The 24,546-nt window shown below is 32.1% G+C and overlaps 1 protein-coding gene across 1 annotated transcript in view; it reads right to left on the reverse strand.

The window, feature by feature from the left end:
* LOC143912568 (uncharacterized) overlaps nt 1–24,546 on the reverse strand; it is a 67,620-nt gene that overhangs the window by 11,882 nt on the left and 31,192 nt on the right. Inside the window, exon 3 of the mRNA XM_077431856.1 lies at nt 13,957–14,177. Within this exon, the coding sequence (XP_077287982.1) occupies nt 13,957–14,177 (221 nt within the window). The remainder of the gene's footprint in view (nt 1–13,956; nt 14,178–24,546) is intronic.

Genomic DNA, 24,546 nt, shown 5'->3' on the forward strand with positions numbered 1-24,546 from the left:
TGTGTGTGTGTGTGTTGTTTTTTCGTCGTTTCAGAAGGCGTGTCGACGTTTCTCACGTGCGATAAATTTTTAATCACAAACGGCAACAACACGGTTGTAATTGCTCCGACTAATTGAAGGTGTCCGGAGAGAGGCGAGGGGAAAGTGGGGGAGGGTGACACGTCAACCGCGCGTTTCTCATGCTCGGCAAAATCGCGATAAACGGTTTCGCACGCGCTCACTTTGCAACCACTGAAATGAGACATAAACGCTAATGATTATAACTGACCCCCCTCCTCACTTATTTTCTTTAAATCTCCTTTCTGAATGTTTTCTTTTAATTTCATATGCAGTCAACATCCGAGGGAGGAGGGGGAGTACGCGCATCATTTTACAAGATTCAAGCTATGTTCTAATTGTACAAAAACTGGTATACTTCTCTTCCCATCTTATTGTGTTTAGAAAAAAAAAGCATCCTTGATCACATTTGACATAATAAAATCAAAATAATTCTTTATATAATCTATTAGTAAACTAAAAATGCACACGAGAACGTGTGAAAGCTTGTAATATGTAATGTTTATATGAGAAAGTGTGAAAAAAGTAACTGTTACAACTGTTCAGCTATGTATGTAATCTGTGAAGTCAAGTAGGGGCGGCGAGCAGGCGCATCTGATAGCCAGCTGTCATCATTTCGATCTGACGTTCGATTTTTATGAAATTTGGATGATTTCGTTAATGATTAAATTCCTCAAGCGTTGTGTCGGAAACATTTGCTTACTTTAATGTGGGCTAACACTCGTATGTCGGTATATATAAAAAAAGGGTCGGAAGAGCGGAAGTTCACAAATACTGCGCCACGGACACATAATCAGCGAAATCAATTAAAGATTGCTAAAATATTCATATATATTCTTATTCCCATTATTTCCCATATAATTTTTTCTTCTTAATAGAATTCCGTACTGATTTTTTTCATAAATCATCTTTTACATTATTATATTTTCACTAGTTTAATGTAAATTTAATATACTACTTTTACTCTCTTCTTTATGGTAAGAACATACTAAATTGTACGGCATGGATGTCGTTTCCAGTTGCTCTGGGCATGTCTTCATGTCATTATTAATTCATACGATCTTATTATTTCAACAAGTTTCTCTTACATTTCAAAACGCTGGCATGCCTAGTCTGCACCGTCGCAATCTTCCCAAAACTCACCCGCTGGAGTGTTTTCAGTGATATATTATCCTTGTATTAACATAAGTTTGAAAGTGATTCCAAGGGGAAAATGAGAGACGGAGCATGTTGATTGAGTACTTACCAAGTACTTGAACCGTAAACACTCACCAAGCTCCGTCTTTTTCCACGATACACGATTCCAAGGCGAGAAAGAGAGACGGAGCATGGACATTATCGGACATTCACACGCACTTTACACGCACGCACGTGGGCACGCATTAGACAATTATTGTATACGTATGTATGTAATATATAATTTGGAAATAGACTTTGTATGTATGTATGTAACCTTCGTTCGTTGGGTCGTAAATCAATAACGTCATCGAACAAATAATTCGATTTTTTTCGATTCAAAGTATTCGAAGTCCCCGGGGGCAAAGACGTCGAGAGAGAAGCCGCCTTCGCGCCGGGGGCAAAGCCCTAGGAGGCGCAGGCGCCAGATTCTGGTATACATATAATTTCGAAAGAGACTTACTATATACATATGTTTGTTTGTTCGTGACAGTCAATTAATTAAAAAAAAAAAAACAAATGAGCATTCAAATAAATTTATATAAAATAAAACTATTCAAATAAATTTAATTAAATGTTTACTATTAGGTAAGTCATGTTTAAGCGGTTTATATTACAAATACCGAGCGAAGCCGGGTAATACAGCTAGTGTAATATATTTGATTGGCCATCCATAGTGATGCGTGAATAAGTCACTGTTGATATATCGTATTTTGGTTTCGAATTGTTAGTCGACTTTTCACTATCATCTTCCACGGTTACACGACAATTGGTGCAAGTCCAAAAGGTTCAACGACAAAATGTACCCGAAAATTAGTGCACTGACAAAATGTACCCGCGACAAAATGTTCACGAGACAAAATGTCCACGGAAATAATGTTCAATCGACAAAATGTTCAAAAATCCTAAATTTTTAATGGAAAAAGTAACTTTTTATTGAATTATATTTATCGATGTATATGGCACTTTTTATCGTATACATCGCGGATGTTATTAAATTAGTATAAATTACAGGTGTTCTCAACCGTACCAACATTATTTAAATTGAACAATTACATTTTAAGCGAATGTCATTGTGACTCATTGAATATCATTTTAAGATGTCATTGAATTAATTTAAATGTTAGGGGTTCTTAGCCGTATCCAATATTTACTTATTTAAATTGAAAAAAAAAACTTTCTAAGCGTATGAACTGCAGATTACATTGAATTAGTTTATATGGTAGGCAGTAAATTATTCATTTGAAATAAAGAAAATTTTGGAGACGGTTGAGAAGCCCTGCCATAAAAACTAATTCAATGTAATCTGCAGTTCATTCGCTTAGAAAGTTTTTTTTTTTCAATTTAAATAAGTAAATATTGGATACGGTTGAGAACACTTTATACAAATTTATACAAATTTAATAACGCCCGCGATGTATACGATAAAAAGTACCAGTACAAGATACCATATACATCGATAAATATAATACAATAAAAAGTTACTTTTTCGACTAAAATAGGAAAATTTAGGATTTTTGAACATTTTGTCGCTTGAACATTATTTCCGTGGACATTTTGTCGCGTGAACATTTTGTCGCGGGTACATTTTGTCAGTGCACTAATTTTCGGGTACATTTTGTCGTTGAACCTTTTGGACTTGCACCAATTGTCGCGTCCCCCATCTTCCACACTACATATTTCGGTATGATTTTACAAATCAATTACAGAGATGCGAGCAAACATACATACATACAATTCGTGTCGATTTTATGGAATCAAACGATCGCGATAACATTATACTGCGGCGGTTGTAAACGCTGAACCCGTGACCCCTCGGGTCATCGAAGCCCGGTCAGAAAAATCCCACTTACAGGTGATGGTCATCGAATCGTGTCCCCCGTGTCATAGTAACACGGTGGTCGACGATAAAAACTCGATAAGCGATGGCGATAGTGAGCACCTGTCGAACTCGCACAAATATCGTAAATGTGACCCTACCCCTCCCCTCCTCTCCCCCCCCCAACGGCAGACAGTTTCCCAAATGTTTGGACTAGATTGGACTAACCTGGAGTGAACGCGGTGTAGGGGAAACGGCGTGTCTTCTACTGGACCGCAATGAGAAGTAGTCCGTTCTATCCGACAGCCCCTGTATTAAAAGGGCAATAAATAAATATTTGTTGAATTTTGTCGAGCAAGTTGGGAAATGTGCGTTTTTAATGCGTTTTTAACAGTTTGAGAATGTCGGTTGATAGCAATGGATGATTCTTTTTGGATTATTTATCATAATTACGTATCTCTATACATATGTAAATTTGTAGTTCAAAATGGGTCTACCTCACGGTACCGAAAGTGAAAAGGTCGAAAAAGCAAATATCGAAAGGCAAAGATCGAAAATCGAAAGATCTTAAGTCGAAAGATCAAAAAAAGGGTGCATGGTAAACGGTACTATGTATATATATATATATATATATATATATATATATATATATATATATATATATATATATATATATATATATATATATATAATATATATCAGTGGCATGCGGTGAAATTATCTCTCTTTTTGTCATACAGCCTTGTTAAATGTGCGAGCGCAGGATACGGGAGGAAAAGCCTGTCCCTCTTGTTCCTGTTGTATCCTGCTAGCGCAAATAAAGTGAGGATGTACGACGGGGGGAGAGAGACTTTTACCAAACGCCACTGATATATACATATATACTAACCATTTTTCGGGTTTGGTGCATCCGCTCTAAAATCGCCAGATTAACAGAACGGCAGCTTTAAACGTAATTCTCGTTTTCTCGAATGATATATTGCACATCAGATGACGAGTAAACTTTCGATGTGCACAGATGCAATCATTTAAATTGATTTGGATCTTTCTGGCGAGTTTAATAAGGCAAGATTCGGAACTTATCGAATCTTGCCTTATTAAACTCGCCTGAAAGATTCAACTCAATTTTAATAATTCCCATTTTAATAATTGCATCTGTGCACATCGAAAGGTTACCCGTCATCTGATGTGCAATCTATCATTCGAGAAGACGAGAATTGCATTTAAAGCAGCCGTCCGTTAATCTGTCGTTTAATTTGTCTGGCGATTTTAGAGCGGATGCACCGCATCTCCGTTTTTCATATGTATGCATGATAAACGAATATTTTCGACTTTTTCACGGTCACCCGTTCAAAATATATAAATTTTTCTATTGAAAAATGTCAATAAGAAGGCATACAATTAGATTTAAACCTTTATCAAAATTTACCTTTAATTAAAATATTGTTTCTTGAAATGGCAACGGACTGGTCACATGGCTATTAGAATGGACAAAAGAAGTGTTCGAATGGTACTCAAATGAATGTACATAAATGGGTGTAAGGAAGACCACAAAGGAGATAGGTGGATGAAATTAAAATAAAATGGGATAATATGGATGTGAGTTGCTCGAAACAGAAACCAAACACGTTGGAGAGGTCTTCATCCAGTAGTGGATGGTAAATGACTGTAGGTGATGATGATATACATATATATATATATATATATATATATATATATATATATATATATATATATATATATATATATATATATATATATATATATATATATATATATATATATGTATGTATATCTGGATAATATAATTAGAAATGTATTTGCATAATGGAACTAATGTACATATGTACATATATGAGCAATAATGTGTATGGAATAGAAAGGAATGTATGGAATGGAATATATGCAGTGGTGTAGTCGGGCCAGGTCACCGCTCTGGTACTTTTTTTTGAGCCAGGTCGCCGCCCTGGCACTTTGATTGATATAAACATTGTTTTTCGAGTACAATTAAAAAATATTTTGACTAAAATTTCATATAAAATTTTGTATTCCAAATATTGTGACTAACACTCGATGACCACAACCGAAAAGTAATCTGAGCACATTCAAAACTTAAAAGACTTTAACATTAGAATACTATAATTAGAAATGAAAATAAAATTGTAAAATAGAAAATGATCAGTAGATCAGTAGCTATTAAAATAGACATAAGATGTATCGTGAACATAATTTAGTAATAATAAAAAGCATTTAAAAGTCAAAAATAAAATATATTTTATATTATCAATGATTTTATAATAATAATAATTATTTTAATATCTTTATGATTTAATATTTAGATGGAAATTTACTTTTTAAAGATTTTCTAATGTTGTTATTATAATATATTTAGAAAAATTGAGTGTTGAGCACTATCGGGTAAAACTATTCAGTCAAGCATTTTCCGCAATTTATTATTTTTTTTATATAAAATAATAATCATCAAACGAAATGTGCAATATGTTAAAACACCGTGAAAAGGCAGGTGCTTTTATTTAAATTTCTTCTATAAAAAGTATACATATGGCCAGTAATAGGATATCAAAAAATAAAAATATAAAATTCATTTTATTGTCAAGGTTGAAACGGTACGTCAAATTAAAAATTAAAATTTTTTCAAGAGAATGAATAAAAACTTAATATGCACTTTAATATTACGTTTATTTAATAAATTTTACGTCTTGAAATAAATACATTTTAAATATTCGAACAAAACACACACGAATAAAATTCAAACAAAGTATGAAAATTCAATTGTTCTTTACAACGATCCTCCAAGCGTGTTGTTAAGTATAGTATACATATGTAGTTTCTGGTAAGCACAAAATTACTATGCAATATTAACTTTTAGCACAACAATGTTATTAGAAATTCGCATACAATGTATTTACATCATATACATACATAAATATGTACGTACATATACGCAATAGCAGTCTGTAATTACTTTATTACACCTTCAATGGTGGTACCCGTTTTGTAGACTTTTCCGATGCGCAGTTCAAACACAACTTTATTGTCTAATTAAATTGGCGGTGCGCGTTTATTGAAGAAAATTGCCGCAAAATTCGATAATAAAACGTTCATAAATGTCGATAACGTTTTTCGTCATTTTCAGAGCCAACGATTGAAACGGTAAAATGCAGCGAAATTTCATCGGCGTGCATCTTTTCATCGGGATTTAAAAGTATGTATGGATCATTTACAGCTTATTAATATTGTTTGTATGTATTTTGGATAGATTTTATGTTGATTTAAAATTGGTGCAATCTCGCATTTCATCAGTCAGACAATCGGTCAGATTTATAATATTGGAAAAGGGAAAAAAAAATAAAACAAAGGAATATAATTAAAAAATATATACAAATTAATTTGAATCTATCGAGTATGAATATCATTTGAAGGTTTTCATATTTTTTTTACATGAAAAATTTGGTCTCGAAGTTCATACTACATATTATACATACACATGTACAATACATACGAATACATTTTTTGTCTACCCATAGTTATATAGTATAAGTTCTACCCATAGAAAAGTATTTTAAAAAGGATTCAGAATCACTTATGTAGTTTTGAGTGCTTAAAAGTGGCTCGTTCTACATACATAGACATGATGATCGGATAAATGCACTCAAAAGATATTCAGTGCATTCTTCCGGAAACCTCTATGCAAATATTTAATTATTGCACTATATTTTATTTATTGTACTGGTAGAGCTATTGCATACCGTTAGAGAGGTCGTGGGTTCAAGTCCCGGCCAAATACGCTGCTGTCGAGATCTCGTGGCTATTAATATAACACAGATCGACCGTTTCCTGCTAGAATTTTCCGATTTCTTTAGCTTAATTGTTGTGACGGATCCAATAAATCGGTACCCTACCCGTCAGTTTCTCGCGAATTCGAGTTATTAGCATCTCGAATTTTTTGAATCTTATAAAGTGCTACCTAGTTATTAAAATTGTTTGTAGTTATATTATTTTATTTTTTACATAGATATATACCAGGAATGTCCAACAAGTAAAGTTCAATGCGCCTTCCTAGACAATTAATTACAAACATTGTAAAAATTTTTATTACATAAATCGCTGTATTTCGAGAGGCTAAAGAACACGAAATTAACAAATAATTAATTAATTAATTTTTTTTATTTTATTTTTTATTTAAATAGGCACACATACAGAATAAAATATAAAAAGAAAGTTGTATAATGAGACAAAAAATAATAATAAACATAAATAAAAATATAATATTCCATTTACAGTGAGCACCACATGGTAACACATTCATAGAGATATTTATGGATTTAGACTTGTACATAATTTTTTTGACATATTGTACATTAATTAGATATTTGTGACATAACGGGTAGGATTTTTTTTTCCAATTTAGTGGGGGAACCGTTTTAACAATGAAATCAGATTAATTATTATTAACGATTATAATGAAATCAGATTAATTAACGATCAACTTGGAGCCACAAATATCCAAGTCTGACCAGCAGCGTTAAAGATTAGCATGGGATCGAACTCGGTAACCTCTCGGTGCTAAACGTAAACGCAACCACCGAGCCATAATGCCATTATTAACAAAAATAATCTTGCCTAATAATCGTGTAGCCTTGGGGTATTTCCAGTCATGGCACATATGATAATTTGCCTCGTTTATGAATTAAGCAACGGGCTTGGATTTTTCACGAATTAGGCAATGTTTTGCTTATTTCACGTAATAGGCAATTTAAAAAAATTCTATTTATGAATATGATAACAAATATCTATGTTCCGTCTAACTATTATATGGATCTACCGTTTAATAACTTGTTTGAATATTTTTCAAGTTGTAGCTGTACTGAGCAATTACATACGTATATGTTTGAATGTTATATAATATATTATTAAATATTTCGCAAAATTAAATTAAGTACTTTGAAAACGTCAGGTGAGGTTAAATTATACTAGCGAATACTATGAGCTTTGATCATATCAGATCGGAGGTCAAGGATAAATATGTAATTACCGTTTCGATGAAACTTTGATCGTAGTATTTAAATCTACGTACGATATTCGCGAGCATGCATTCGTTGCACCCCCTCCCTTATATATATAAACATATTTAAAAAAATAATAATAGACGTAAAAAGCGTGCGTTGTTCATAATTAATGAAGAGCGCAGTACATTCGTCCCCCTGCAGAACAATGCACTCGATCTATGACCCGATAAAAACACGGTAAACAATGTTTACCCTAATGACTGAATGGGCAATTTCCGATGCCACCCGCTATCAATCGAAATATCTCTCTTTATGTGTACTTCACTGGAAAAAAATATTTAATTTTCAACCCCTCCCCTTCCCCCCGGGCTGGCATGGTGGCGCTCGCAAAATTTCCGTGTCGTGTTTCGTGTGCATTCTCGTGGATGCAATCCTGAACCAGGATCTTATCCGGGTCATCTAACGACAACGTGACAAAGCATTGGGTACACAAACGGTCGGGTTTTTATTTTAACTCCCCCTGCTCCCGGCAGCGCCATGCTTGATTAATGTCCATGTGATAGCCGCAACTTTGTTCTGCCGCATGCGAAAACGCAGCGCTAATATTTGCATATATATCTACATACATATATATGTATGTATGTATGTATGTACATAAATATATCCATACATATGTATGTATGTTAATATATCCATAAAGTTTAATTGTAGATGCTCTTTTTTTACAATAAGTAGGCTTTTCCACGGAAAATTTTACTAGGCAGAAGTTAATGACAAAAATATTCATACTTAATGAAGATATGTACACAGAAGAGGATATTGTGTATTTTGTAATGTACATATGTCTGTGTTTATATACTTTGCAATACTATAAGCCTGTAAATCAGCAATTTTTTTTTTAGTTGGACGATCAGTAATTGCAATAGTAATTTTTATTACACTCTGTAAGTTCAATGAAATTCTTGCCCGTCAAAAATTTGTGATATGATTTTGAACCACTTCTACCATTTAGATCGCTTTCATATTTTACCGGCATACGAGAGCTGGCCAACATTGAATTAAGCTAATGTCTCCGACGAGGAGTTTAATCATTAACGAACTCATTATAAATTACATCGGAATCTTGTGTCAGATCGAAGCTATGACAGCTAGCTTTTCAAACGCGGCTTTCTACCCCGCCCCCCTCTTTGCAACTCGCAGGTCAAAAACTTGATCAGTGGTGCAGTTACCCTTTTCACTTTTATTTACTCTTATCTCATGTAAACTTAATATTACAAGTTTTTATACTTTTTCATATTGTATGATTTGCGATTATACAAAAAACCATTTTATTGGATTTTATATTTGTATACTAAAATTCACTATTTATTTAATTTTGCTCATCCAGGTGTTCTTGTTTTATATATATTTTTTTAATTGTGAAAACTTTTTTTGGAAAGTTGACTTGGCTACTTTAGCATACCTTTTGCTATTTTAATTCCGTGCTATTGGTCATTTTTTGATGAAAAATACGTGGTTTACGGTTTTTTCACTTTTTTGTCAGAAAGCATATTGTGTACATTGAATTTAAAGTATTATGTATATATGCACCTACATAAAACAAGCTAGTATGCTATTGTTTTGCCATAATTACTGGATCTTGCGGTACGAATATCGTCAATGTTTAATTATACATGTCATCGTTTTTTTTATTGTCAAATAGTACATACATACATAGCTCTCAATAGCGATGGTTTTGAAAATAAAGTCAGCCCGTTTGTTTATATTATAGCTTTTTTATTTGAAATGATAGATGTATAGATATACATATGTATATAACAAAGCAAGTTTTGTGATATGTTATTTTACTGTTTGTGAAAATTGCTATTACACAACTATGTAATTAGTTGGTGTTGAAATCTTTTAACTTGGGATTAATTATTATTTGAAGAAGTTTATATCGATTCAATAAGAAATTATGATTAGCATCATTAATAGCGAATAGATTAATTATGAATATGTTTCTTTTGATTGAAACGATATGCCTATGTACTTTTTAGACATATGTATGTAGTAAGTTCCGTCCTGTTTGTTTATATCAGATGATTGTGTAAGTGTTACAAAATCAACATAAATTTGATATTTAAAAATTATTCAAAATATTCTATGAAATAGTGGTCATCTGTCACGATATTGAAATGTACATATCTCAATTAAAAGTAAAAATATTCCAGGTCTAGTCATTTTACACGGCTTTATTTTACAAATACCTAAGCATTATACGATATGCATGAACATATGTATGTATGTACATACATACGTATATATTTTTCGACATATTAGAGACGGACACATTTATCGGCACCTGTACATGTGGAATTCGAATTTTATTTCCAATACTTGTTTACCTCCTCCTCTTCTAATATACTATGTATGTATACCAGTATGTAACCATCTACATATGGATGCAATATACATATATTATAATATAATATACGTATATCCATTTATTCTCTCCGGATGTCTTATTTGCGTTTAAAAATTTATTGCTCTATCATTGACGTTGGGATGGAGGTGGTGCGGGGGGGGGGGGGGGGCGAGGAAAAAAATGAAACAGGGGTCGTAAACTATCGAGCTTTCTAACTGGCACGTTACCGTGACCAAAAGCTCGAGATGATTTCCAATTAGAAACTTCACGAACGGGTGTCACATCGGATCGATCAGAGTTTGTAAATTCGTTGACTCGATGGAAATTTACTTTAAAAATAATTATTAATATTGAAATTAATTGCTTTATGTATGTAATTTGTTGAGTTTGAAAACATTGGATTTTGATTATGAACAAATATAAATACAATAATTATAAATTAAGAATTAACAAATTTCTTCATATTGTTGTTCATTTGATGTATGTAATGTCATATATGGATTATAATTATATGTATGCGTCTTTGCGCAACTTAATAAGGTAGTTAACTTTTTTTTTATTTATAAAAGAATATCAGCAAAATAATTTAAATTGAGTGTATTTATGTGATTATATATTTTTTATTTTTTATATAACGTACATCATATGTGCCATGATCGAAATTATCCCAAGAAGACAAATATAATTATATCATTTTTGTAAATAAGCACTTACAATTTTTCAAACATAATAAACTGTACGTAGAATACAATATTTTTGATACACAGAAATACATTATGTAGGTGTAGCATTTTTTAAGATTCAACAAATTCGAGATGCCAATAAATCGATTTTGCGAGCACCCGAGGAGTAATATACCGATTTATTGGATCCGTCACAAAAATTAAGCTAGATAAATGGGAAAACTTTAGCAGGAGACGGTCGACCTGTGTTTTTTTTTTTTTTTTTTAATAACCACAGTATTTCGCCAGCAGCGCATTTGGCCGGGACTTAAACTCTCTATTGGTAAGCAGAAGCTCTACCAGTGAACTACTCCGTGGTTATTACATATGTATATAAATTCGATGTCGTAAATATATTATGTATATCAAATTCGATATTATCATTTGAATATATTATACATACATATAAGGATATTAATTTAATTTTAGTGAAAAACAATATAGTCGTCTGATGCAGTGTTGCTGTATTTTGCTTAATGTGTGATATTATATAATTAAAAAGCAGTATGTTAATTGACCGCACATGAAATAATATGTGATATTACACCATTAATTTGATTATTTCACCATCGCCGAACCTTCACACCCATGTGTGAAATTTCAAACCGAATCCAGCGTCGGCGCGTCGTCGTCTAGTTATTTTTTTTAATTTTATTTTTATTTTTTCGGTGGTCCTAGTCAAGTCGTAAACGGGTGCTCTTCGGTCGGATCGCCTCTCAATTATAAAATGCCCGATTGTAATTCATGACGATCAAAACTTGTAAAACACATGAAAAAACACTTAACTCTTGGCGCTGATCAACCGCGTTCGTGTCTATCGAACTTTTATGCCTATTATTATGATTTTTTATTATTTATTACGGAGATTTTCAGCTGCGATATATTATTACACATATATTAATTGTAGAAATTAAAATATGTATATATATATATATATATATATATATATATATATATATATACATATGTATGTACATATATACATACAATGTGTTATCGCATGATCGATAATTACCGGTTGAGTTGTGTCACAATATTTACCATTTTATTATATGACGGACTTGTTAGCATGGGAAGAGCACGCACAAAGCGTGCACGCATGCAAGCAATCCAATTAAATTTATCGCCAATTAACCCTACAGTATAATATTTTAGCTAATAAACTGAAATGATATACGACATTGATATTTTATGTTGCCGAGTTTATGGTTGGTTATTGATAGATGAAGGTTCGTAATTGCAAACTTACACAATGTGGAAAATTACAGAAGGCATTTCATTTTTGTGTAGGCTATTTTCTCCTGTGTTTAATTGTGGGTGGTAAAAATAATTGAAAATATAATAAAAGTTCTGAAATTGATTTGGTACATATGCATGCATTGATTTCATCTATTGGGATATAAGATTAATATTTGTTCTCAAAGATCGATTCAATCGAATATTTATATAATGGGTTTGATGATCATTTTTTTTTTGTAATTTCAAGTGTTAGGGTTTTGGCTGAGGAAAAAGAAATTGAAATCGGCAATTAGAAGTAGGTGTTGTAAAGAAGATCCAACTCATAATCCCCATGTGAGCTATTTTTAAATACAAAAACTTAATGAATCTTTCTTGTCCGTAGTATGTAAAATCAATATTTTAAAATTTACAAAATCAAACTGGTGTTCACTATTACGAAATTCTCACAAAATGACGATGTAGATGTAAGAATGTCATATTTTAGGAGAATTGCAATTGGTGGGTGAGGAGTTCATCGGATGCACAATCCAGGGGGGTGACACCAATTTAAAACAACATTTCTCTTGGATTAGAGTCTTTTTCTGCAAAGAGAAGCATTTGTATGATATAAACCAGGAAGGTCTAAAAGGTAGACCCAAAGCGGCAATTAACTACAACCATTGCAGCATTTTTATTACATAAATTTGGCACTTTTGGCTGAAATACCAAAGCTGAGAAGGCAAATGATGATCTCGAAGACGCCAAAGATTAGTCAAAATTTGACGTTTTAAAATTCATAGTTGAATGGGTGAATATTACAATAAAATTTAATTTGTTTAAAGTCGTTCATTGCAATGTTCCCGTCATTAAAATATAAAAACCTTGTTATTTTGTTAGTATGAGATATTATTTTCGTATTAAATCCTTTGTAAAATTATGATTTCTTGGGGGGGGGGAGGGGGGGCTGACACCCTGACTTATCGCAATATGTAGGTGACAACAACCCTAGCAACGCATTACATAATTACATTTTTAAGCATTACAAAAAAAATAAAAATAATTCGATTTATCATGAATAATAAAAATCGTAATACTTTACATTATATTATATTTTTAAACTATTCCTGTACGTGTGTTGGCTTCATTACGACGTGTTCATACCTAAGTATGTATACATATGTAGTGAAAATAAGAAAAAATTACAAGCGTCATATAACGACCTTCCATCTTTCAACATCTAGGTATTAGTTTTTTTATAACTTATACCGATTCGTAATTAAACTTTAAACGCACTCAATTTCGAACTTGCGCATTGAGAGAAACGCTCAGAGCGGGCGCGCTTGACATTTTTTTCGAATTAAAAACGCATGTTTTCGGCCGTACTAACGACCAATTAAGCAATCAATACGCGACGAGGGAATTCCGAACGAGGTTTGGAGAATGTCAACTCCTCCTCCCCCTCCTCACTATCGATAACAATCCGATAGGTCGATGGGTGGTGTGTTGTGGTGGTGGTGTCGTCGTTACCTTGGTCTTGCTGCCGCCTATGGATCCTGGCCGGATGGAGCCGGTCTCGTAGTATCTGGTGAGGATCTTGGAGACGCATCCGTGGGAGACGAGCAGCTGGCGGGAGATGTCGCACGGTCGCACACCCATGCAGGCCAGCTCGACTATTCGTCGTCGGACACAGTCTGGTAGTGGTCTCCCGTTCACGAAGACACCGCCCAGCTGGTTGACTCCAGCCTGACCTGAAAATTCGAGCTGCTTTTCAATGGGGCTACAATGGTTTTGACGTAGAACTATGCCCTATTGCGTTAAAGTTATGCGAAAAACAAGTATGAAACGCAAATGACCCCAATAAATGAAAATGTTTTTAATTCCGATAGTTTTCATAAAGCAGATGTACATATGAGTCAATTATGTAATAAATTGATCTTTTTAAAATCATTAAGTCAAATCTTAAATCACTCTTGTACATATTTTCCATTTCCGCAAAAAATCCTAAGCTGTGGTATTTCTACAATTTGGTTCAACTTCTTCGATATAATATTCTATTTTATGAATATTTTCAGGATTACATAAAATCTTATGCAATATATTTGCAAAGTTAACTCACTGTGGGCTGTAAACACGTACGTTGTATTTTTTTTTATTTATTAAAACTTAATTCATAGGCTTGTCAACACATGGGGTGTGTTTTTAAATCCTCCAAACTTCATACAGTACAAAGTATCTATTATTTAAACGATTTAGTTTTAAATAATTAGAAATTTATTAGAATTTTTTAGATAAATTAGAATTTTTAAATAATAGACTTTCAGAAATGATTTTGAATCCCCGAATACTGAAATTGACTGGTGTTTTCTCGCGTAACATACTTATGTATTTCTCAAATTGAATCTCTCATTCAAATGAATAAGACAGATATCGCTTATTACGTGAAAATATAACAATCACTACAGTTTGAGAAATAACGCTACAGGTTTTTCATTCCAAATTAACCCTTTTTCATTTGAAATTGACCCCTTTTCATTTCAAATTAAACCTTCTTCATTTCAAATTGACCCCTTTTTAATGTAAATTTGAAATGAAAAGGGTTAATTCGAAATGAAAAAGGGTCAATCTGGAATGAAAAACCTATATGATAATTCAAACGTCCAACGACAACTGTTGAAGCTCTATTCCAATTTTTATTTTAATTGATAAAAAAGACTTAGGAGTTATGTTTAATTTACAAAATCTACTACTTTTACCGTTATTTTGCGAAAAATACTCGGACTCTCATAGGATTTTCGGAAAATTCGGGCGGTCCATAATGAGTTAAGATGGAAAGATATACATATGTATGTACATAGTTTAGTTTAGTTTAATATTGTGTTATTACTTTTGACATCTAAAAATAATTATGCTTTCTATGTACATTAAAACGTATGTTCAAATGTACTAATAATATTCGTAAATACGTAATTATTCATTAAATACACATGTACATATCGGCCATGAAAACTGCTGCATTGTTTGCCACTAAATCTGTTTTGTGTAAATTGCCTAAGATTAAAGCTAAAAGTGGACCCTTTTAAACTATCTACTGCAGTAATGAAAAGCTTTATTAACATAATGGGGAAAATTTGCGTATAAAGCAATACGTATTACGTTAATTTTCCTTTATGTGTACTGTTCCTTCTTTAATGAAGAAGTTATATTATATTTGTATCGAAAGTTGTATTATAAAATATGCGTAATTTTTATGGACGTTTTAACAATTTTATCTACCCGTTGAAAACATACCTATAAACATATACGAATTTCAACACAGTGTTCCAATTTAGGCGATCGTAAATCAACATTAAACTTTTGCCGGCGAAAATATTTATTTCCAACGTTATCTATCGGCAGGGTCTATAAAGCGTCTAGGTTAGGGGTCCGTTATGTCCACACGTTAAAATAAATTTGATCGCTATCGTCGACTCGTTTTGAAATATGTATGTATTTATACGACGATTTCAATTTGGCGTCCTTCCTACTTTCCCATTTAAGTGTAAGATATTATATTATAGTATTATGTATATGTATGGTGAGGCGTTTGCGATAGGAAAACCTGAAACTTTGTGTATAGGAAACAATAAAAGTCCCCGAAAACGGCAAGGTGCGCTTGTTTATTCGTCCGATTGATCAAACTGTTGACTGGCTAGCGGTGTTTTACAAAACGACGATTCTTTGTTTAGATAAATTTTTTAACACGTGTAAAATTTATTGCGATATTTGCCCGACTGCGTGTTTCGCTTTTTCGTATCGAATGATGTAGTTTTATATGTGTATGTATGTATAAACTGTGGCACGTACATACATATATTTCGTGTTCTGTGATTTGATTTGTATTTTATATGTATAAGAGGTCGTATTTTTTGGATTAAAAAGTGTGTAGGTGAGTATTATGTATATTGTAAGAAGTTTTTATTTTTGTGTAGTATCTTTGTAGATTTTTTTTACATATTGCATGAAAAAGTGTTTTAATTTATTAAAGGAAACGTTTTGTATTGTATGTAATATTATATGAAAAAAAAGCACCCCCTCTCATTATGTCCATTTCAATATATAAATTTAGTTTTTAGCATAAAAATGCTATTACTACGGTTTACACCTTTGCAAAATAAACAATAGTAATTGATTAGTAACATTTTTTTTCCTATCTAGTTAGCAGGTGAGTGTAGCTATAAAATGGCGTACGTTTGAATATTTAATTATTCAAATAAGGCTTTTAGTACAATTTTTAATGCTAAATGCGAAAAATTGATTGCGTCTACATATAGTGTGCGATAATAGTATTGTAATTTATTAATCGAATTAAACAAACGTATTTTAGAGTACTTTTTTTCTCGTATGTTATAATTTATACGTACGTTATGAATTACATTTGATTTTATGACGGTCTTTAGAGCAATTAATAACGAGTCAATTAATAATCGTGCATAAATGTTTGTATATATGTACATATATATATATATACGTATGCATTTTTTATTGTGATAAATATATTTTAATATAATTTTTATTGTATCGGTTAGTTGAACTGTGATGCGAATTACTTAAGTTTAATTGTGGCCGCGGCCTACCATTAAAGTTCCGTTTGGTCGTTAGCAATAAAACGAACAGCATTCCCGGGATAAAATGGCGTATTCACGACACAAAATTAGTTTTCAATTAAGTCCCGTACCCGTAGTACGAGAGGAGATAAAATAAAAAAAAATGAGACCGGGATATTTTCGCCGACCATTCCTGGAATAAGCGAGGTGCAAGGGCATTCCTCGTTATACATAGTATAATGTATAATATGACACAGTGGCCTTCTTATTGAGTTATTCGGACACGAGACGTCGACGGAATTTCATTGTAACCCTGTGTGCGTGTGTCTAATTAAATGTTTTATTATGTGATGAAAAATCGGTTGTCGTTAGCATTCTGTCGTTTCGAATAGAAATTGTTCATAATGCACTCTTCTGTGGTTATTGTTGTGTCAACTTTTGACTCAGATCAGCAATGAAATGTTTTACTTCAATAGCTAAATTTATTCGGTATTATACGTTGCAAGGGCCGCATGCGGCCGCACGTTAAGTAGTGCGGAATTTTCTGCGTTTGAATGCGTAATGAATTTTTATATATTTTATATGAATATATGTATGTACGTATGTTTATATAAAATGTGTATTCTTTGTTTATTATCTGGCCACAGAGTCATTTTGGGGTAACCCGTGAAGATGCTTATATATTTTATTGAAATAAAATAAAATAAAAATCTACATACATATATGTACATATATACTAAAAAAAGTCGTATTGTCCGTGCCAGCAGGTATCGATGCCGTCATAAAAGCAAGAGGATTGTCTAGTAATTATTATATTACTATTTATTGTTGTCATATGTTTATTGCCTATGTATTTTAATTCATAGAAAAATATATACTGTAATATTATTATAGCTAGAGACATTTGAAATACATATAAGAAAAATGCCCCATTGTGCAAGTTTTTTTAAAATTCGTATCTCGCCTTAATTTAAAAATATAAATAATCTTTTTTAATCGTAAAACATGTTAAATAGTTGAAATCAAATAATAAAACCAAAAAAACTCGTGTATAGCTTCATGTAATTAAAAAAAATCGAAAACATCGAACAATTGAAAGTGATGCGATTTCTCTGCACGGTACTGTACATAATTTCATAAATTATATTTCAATGAAAATAGTATAATAAATAAATGTGTGTAGACTATTTGCATATCCCTTATTTAACTAATCTATTTAATATAATATTTACTAATTTTATTATTTACAAGTTTAAGTATACATACATTGTAAATGTAGGACTTCCTTATGTGCTTATATAATGTAGGATAAAATTTCCCTTTAACTTAAAACCAACTTAATCAAACAATAATGAAATTAAACAAAAAAAAAAAAAAACAACAACAATCACGAGAAATTCGCGCACGCGCAAGGGATCATCTAATTGATTTTTTACGGCGAAATTTTCCCCTCGCGAAATGAGTCAATCGTTCAATTACGACGAGTGCTCTCAAAAATTTTACTCGACCGTTTTTTCCATCCAGACAGTCTTGAAATTTTGACCACAATTACGCGATCAAATGCACTTCAAAGTACCCCACGGTGGGATAAGAAGCGCGAGGTTTGTCCACGAACGCCAAACTGCGTTCTGTATACCGTATTGCAGCATTTGAACAATGCGAGCCGGCTGCTTTCGATGCTTTTTTGCACCAAATGCACTTTTGAATACAGTCATTTCTGTGATTAGCCGCCGTCGGGGGAGGGCGATCGCAATTACCGCAAGACAAGAATTCACCAAACACCTGTGTGCAGGTATAAGTATAATATGTGTATGTATGTTCGGGGGTAGGTGGAGAGAGAAAGAGTCGTTAGCGATAATAATCGATCCCCCTGTCCTGATAACGGACGTTGCTTAATCACGACACTCATCGCTGTGTTATTATAATGCTGTTAATGTAATTATGATTTCACTTCGCGATGTCTTCCCTTGAGGCCCTCCGTGTGGGTATTTTGTGGATAATATCTTAGTTCTGTCTATTTTACATAAGAGGGCTTTCGTTTTTACTGAGTTCTCATCTAATGTTCAATTTATTTTTTTGCTTCTGCAGTTTAACGTATGGGAAGAGGATGTTCTGACTTAATTGTTGACGGACTACCGTATTGATTTTAATTGGTAGGTGCAAGGTACATATGTATGTATGTGTGAATGATTTATGTAATCATCTTTTATGGCTATTGGTGTTTTGATTTATATCGTTTTGCTTATTGATTTTTTGATTTTTAAATGCTTTTTATTATTACGTTATTATTATTTTTATTATTATTTTTATTAAATGCTTTTTATATTTTTATTATTTTTATTACGAAATTATGTTCACAATACATCTTATATCTATTTTAATAGCTACTGATCTACTGATCATTTTCTATTTTACAATTTTAATTTAATTTTTGTTATTAATAGTATTGTATTATTCTAATGTTAATGTACAGCATAATAGGAAAAAGAGCTTAAAAACCAATTTAAAATTCTTATAAATGCTCACAATATATCTACGTAATACATAATATTATTTAAAGACACTCTTAAGTCGATGGCCTACAGCAGTTTGTGTTTAGGTAATGTGTGTTTATACCTGAAGGGTATAGAAATTTTGTTTTAATCACCGAGACTCTTCACAAATATGTTAGTATGGTTATTAGTGATTCTGTCATAGAATCTACTGGTTAGTTTGTTAGTAATGTCTGTAATAAACGGAATATTTATATGGTATGCAGTTTTTTCAAGTTAGTATATATGAGTTTATTATAAATTATTTTTAGGGATTTATTTTGTATTACTTGGAGCTTGGAAAGGTTAGTATTCGAGGCGTTATTCCATACATATGAAGCATAGGTTAATAATGGTAATATGAGCGAGGGCTCTTTTCGCTTATGGTTGTAAATGTAAGTACTGCTTTTGATTATATTGCAACATAATGTAAGGATTTTCTATTAACCACAACATTTTATGGTGTACATATGTAGTTTGTATTTGATTTGATATCTAATATTATATTATACTAGTGGTTTTACCCGGCTTAGCTCGGTATTTGTATTTGCCAATCTAATAGTAAACATTTTATTAAATTTATTTGAGCAGTTTCATTTTATTTAAATTTATTTAAATACATTATTAAATTTAACGTCGCGGATTCTACGAACCAACAATAGTTACGTACATACAAAGTCTCTTTCGAAATTATATATTAGACTAGTTTTTTTTATCCGGCTTCACTCGGTATTTGTAATGTAAACCTCTTAAACATGGCCTTTTATTAAATTTATTTGAATAGATTTATTTTATTTAATAGTTACATATAAAGTGTCTTTCGAAATTATATATTACATTATTTGTAGATTTTATAAATTTTAGCAACTCGACTAAAATCCAATTTTTTTTTTTGGTTCGAGTGTTACAGTTGAAGTGTATCTTCAAGTTGTAGTATATTTTGACTGGTTGGAATATATTCCGTCTGGCCCAGGTTAGTTGTTTCATATGGAGAATTAAATTCCAACTGATTAAAAAAATATTACAACTGGAAATACACCTCAACTATAAGTCGATACCAGGTGAAATGGAGAGGTTGGGTTTTCGTGAAAACGTCACTCGACTAGTAAATTGAGTAATCGTAATACGGTACTGATTACAAAGATTCGTAATACCTAGCAAATATTAACGCATTATTAATTCTAAAGAATTCGTAAAAATATCATAACTGTCAAAACTCAACTGTTATATCACAACTGGCGCATATTGCTCAACTGTTATATCACAACTAGTGCTTGTAGAGATATAAGTTACTAGTTGAATTGTATTCGAATATAAATTACCTAAAACGCCAGTTGGAATATATTAAAACTGAAAATATACTTCAACTGTAGCATGTGTAGTAACTGAGGTTTTTGAATTCTACGAATGCTTAAATCGGAATATTTTTATTTTTGCTAGACATTCTATTTTCAAAATGTGTATTTCAAATCAAGAGTAAATACCTGATTGCTATACATAGTTGGTGGTTCATGCTGATTTTTGGGCAACAAACTTTCTTTTTCAGAAATTTTGCGAAAGTCGTTAGTTGTAGTTCAGTATACACATTTGTATGTATGCATGTAGGTACATAAATTGTAAATATATACGAGTATGTGTGTGTATTTTTTTCGTTTGCAAATAATTTATCATCCCCACTAGTGTGCGGCACCTGTCCTAATAATTCATTAAGCGCGGCGCTCTCAGGTGATCTCATCAGCGATGGTCACCACCTGCGGCTATTTGCCCAACAGCTCGTTTTTGGACTATTTTGATTTACGGTACCCATCCACCTACAATCCGAACGTCCACCTTTAAGCATTAAATAATTTGCGGAAGCATTATTATTATACGCGCGCACGAGTCACCCTCTCTCTCTGATGACGGATGGGCGGAAAAAAGAAGCGGCAATCAACGGTGAAATTTCGTAAAATCCATTAGGCATTGTCTTTTTTTGGATTATTGTACAGGGTGGTGTACATATATTGTCGTGGTTAATATTTACAATAAGTTAAACTTTCTATAAATTTCAGCATCAATTTATCGAACATTTTCTAGCATTTTGATTATAAATGCCTTTCTTTTAATCTCTTCTCGAATGTCACTGGTTGGTGGTTGATTAATTTAGACATACATACATACATATGTATGTATGTGCATATACATACATATGTATGCAGTGGCGTAACTAGAAAAATATGGCCCCTAGGCAAAATTTACAAAAGGTAAATTATCATTTTTTTTCAATGAAATTAATAAACTTGCAAAATATAAATGTTCTTCCTAGGCTATATGTAAATTTTAAAATTCTGGAATCCCATCTTATAAAGACATTTTTTGAATTTCTTTATGTTAATAATGCAAGTTTGTCAATTCAAAATTTTTTTAAACATAATTTTGACTGTTTTCAGTTAGTGCGAGTTGATTTTCATCTGTTTTTTTAATGATTTTTAAATATACATATTTACTACTATTTGGAGATCCCTCCGATGGCCCTCCCGACTCCAAGGGCTCATTACGACACTGTATGTATGTATGTAAGTATGTATGTATGTACATATGTATCTGTCTTTTGTGAATTTCTATAGAAAAATGCCCACGGTCATCAAATCAAAAATCTTGCAATGAAAAGAGATTGCAAAATTCTGCGCGTAAATTATTAAAAAAATAAATAAATTATCGAATACTTTTTATAAAATAATATTAGAAATTTCAATTTTGTATAAAAGATTTTTATTTGATGGTACTCTGTTTTAAAATATGAATCATTCAGTCTCAAAAGCCATTAAAAAAGAATTTTCTATGATGAAAAACTGATGATTTTCTATGATGAAAATGATGAAAAATGATTTTTCTATTGCTTGTCATTTGTTTGAATTAATTTACTAAATATTTTTTTAATGGTAGATGCTTATTATATTAATATTTGAATGTAGCTTTATAGAAAAAAATCATGTATTATATTATGGGAATTCACTGTTGCTTTTCAAATAAAGAATATATACATTACATATATAATAAGTACATAAAAACGTAATTAATCATAGATAGTTTAACCAAAAAAAGTTAATTATTACCAATTTATCCGTACATGTATGTACATACATACATGTATATATAGGATCACGGTTAAAGTTGACATACATATGTGTAGTTTTTGATCATTTAATTTTCGATATGCTTAAATTAAATTCTAAATTGACCATTTAAGAATCGACGTATTGTTTTGAAAAGTTCGAATGATATGGTATAGATTAGACTCAGAATTTAAATAAATTTTATTTTATTTCATTTTATTTTATTTCAATACCTCAGACACTTGGCAGGTAGCCCCAAAGCGTCACTGTGCCTATAATATAATTATAAGTAAACATAAATCAAGAATAACAAAAATCATAAAAAAATAAAAATCAAGTAAGAAATATGTATAATAAAAAACAAATAAATAAGATTGAAAACTATATCGTGCTATGTAGGATGTGTTCAACCAACTCAATATAACTGGCATTGAAAAGGTCCAAGTAATGTGCCAGTAAGTTAAGGAGTCGAACAGCTCTCGAGAGGGGGGAGTTCATGAGCACGTTTGTTTTAGCCCGAATTGGCAAAAATATATCATGCTTTCGCAAAACCCTATGATTATCTGGGGATCAAAATTTTAGTTTCTCCAGGATGGCGGGATTTTGAATCTGTCCTATAAGTAATTTTACAAAATCGATTTATTTCTTGGTAAACATTTAATGTTTCCCAAGAAATAAATCTCTTCTCTTTGCCAGGGAGTTGAAACCCAAAGATCCCAAGACAAATACTCTAGGAACAGATATGGATAAAATCCAAATGTCTTCTGATATAAAAATCCAAGGAATTTCCTTTGGACTCATTCCAACATTAGAGAGTAACGAAGTTGATAGGGAGACCATATACTGGGGCCAGACTCGAGCACACTGCGAACAATATAAGAGACGAATGGCAGTGAGCCCTAGATCTGACGAATTACGGATTACGAATCCAAGGATTTTTGTTGCCCTATCACAGATATTCCCAATGTGGATGTTGAAACTCCAACTATTTTCGAAGATGATTCCCAGATCGGATATAAATAATTCTCTATGAAGAAGAGAATCACGAAATTTATACGGATACTTAATAGGAGAACGAGAACGAGAATAAGAAATGACCCGACACTTAAGGATATTGATGGAAATATATTGTGAATTCCGTTTCTGTTTTAGTTACGAACGTTTGAAATTGTTATGGATGACGTTGAGATGGCGCTACAATAGTTACGCTGCAACGACTATTAATTTGATTGTTCCGTAAAGCGCATAGGTCTGTAAATTTAATCTCACCGACAATATAAATAATTACGATCAATATAAACTGAGAAACGTAATTGGTTTTGAGTTTCCAAGTAATTGTTGTGTTCTGTCCGCTCGTCGATGTTACTCGTTCGATATATATGTACGTATACGCATGTAGTATACACAGATATTTATTTTACACCTAATGTGCACCAATGGTAGAAATTTACATAATACGGAACACGAAACGGTTAACTCGTTTATTTGTTTGTAGTAAATAGCATTCTATCCATTTTCAGATTTTAAAATACAAAAATCTGCTGGCAAAGGTACACGCTTTTTTTTTTTTTTTTTTCAAATTTTGCATCACAATGTGATACGATGGTTTAATGATGGTGAGAAACTTTACGACCCATCTCGCTCCCGGTATTCGCGAACGATATCGACTTTAGCCCTTTGACGGTCGCGTATCGGATCTTCGTAACTCGCCACTTTCCTCGTACCAGTACGCATGTATGCACATACATATGTATGTATGTATGTATAATACATGAAATATGCATAGTGTTAAAAAAATGTGACGTGCGAGTACTTACTATGTAGTATCCTTTAGTTTATATCACGGTTTCATCGAAAAGGCAGCTCGGCGATCGAAGCTTAATTTATATCAGTCATACGTTAAGTGTT

Source organism: Arctopsyche grandis, chromosome 6 (genome assembly GCF_051622035.1).
Source record: "Arctopsyche grandis isolate Sample6627 chromosome 6, ASM5162203v2, whole genome shotgun sequence".
In the NCBI taxonomy this organism is placed as follows: Eukaryota; Metazoa; Arthropoda; class Insecta; order Trichoptera; family Hydropsychidae; genus Arctopsyche; species Arctopsyche grandis.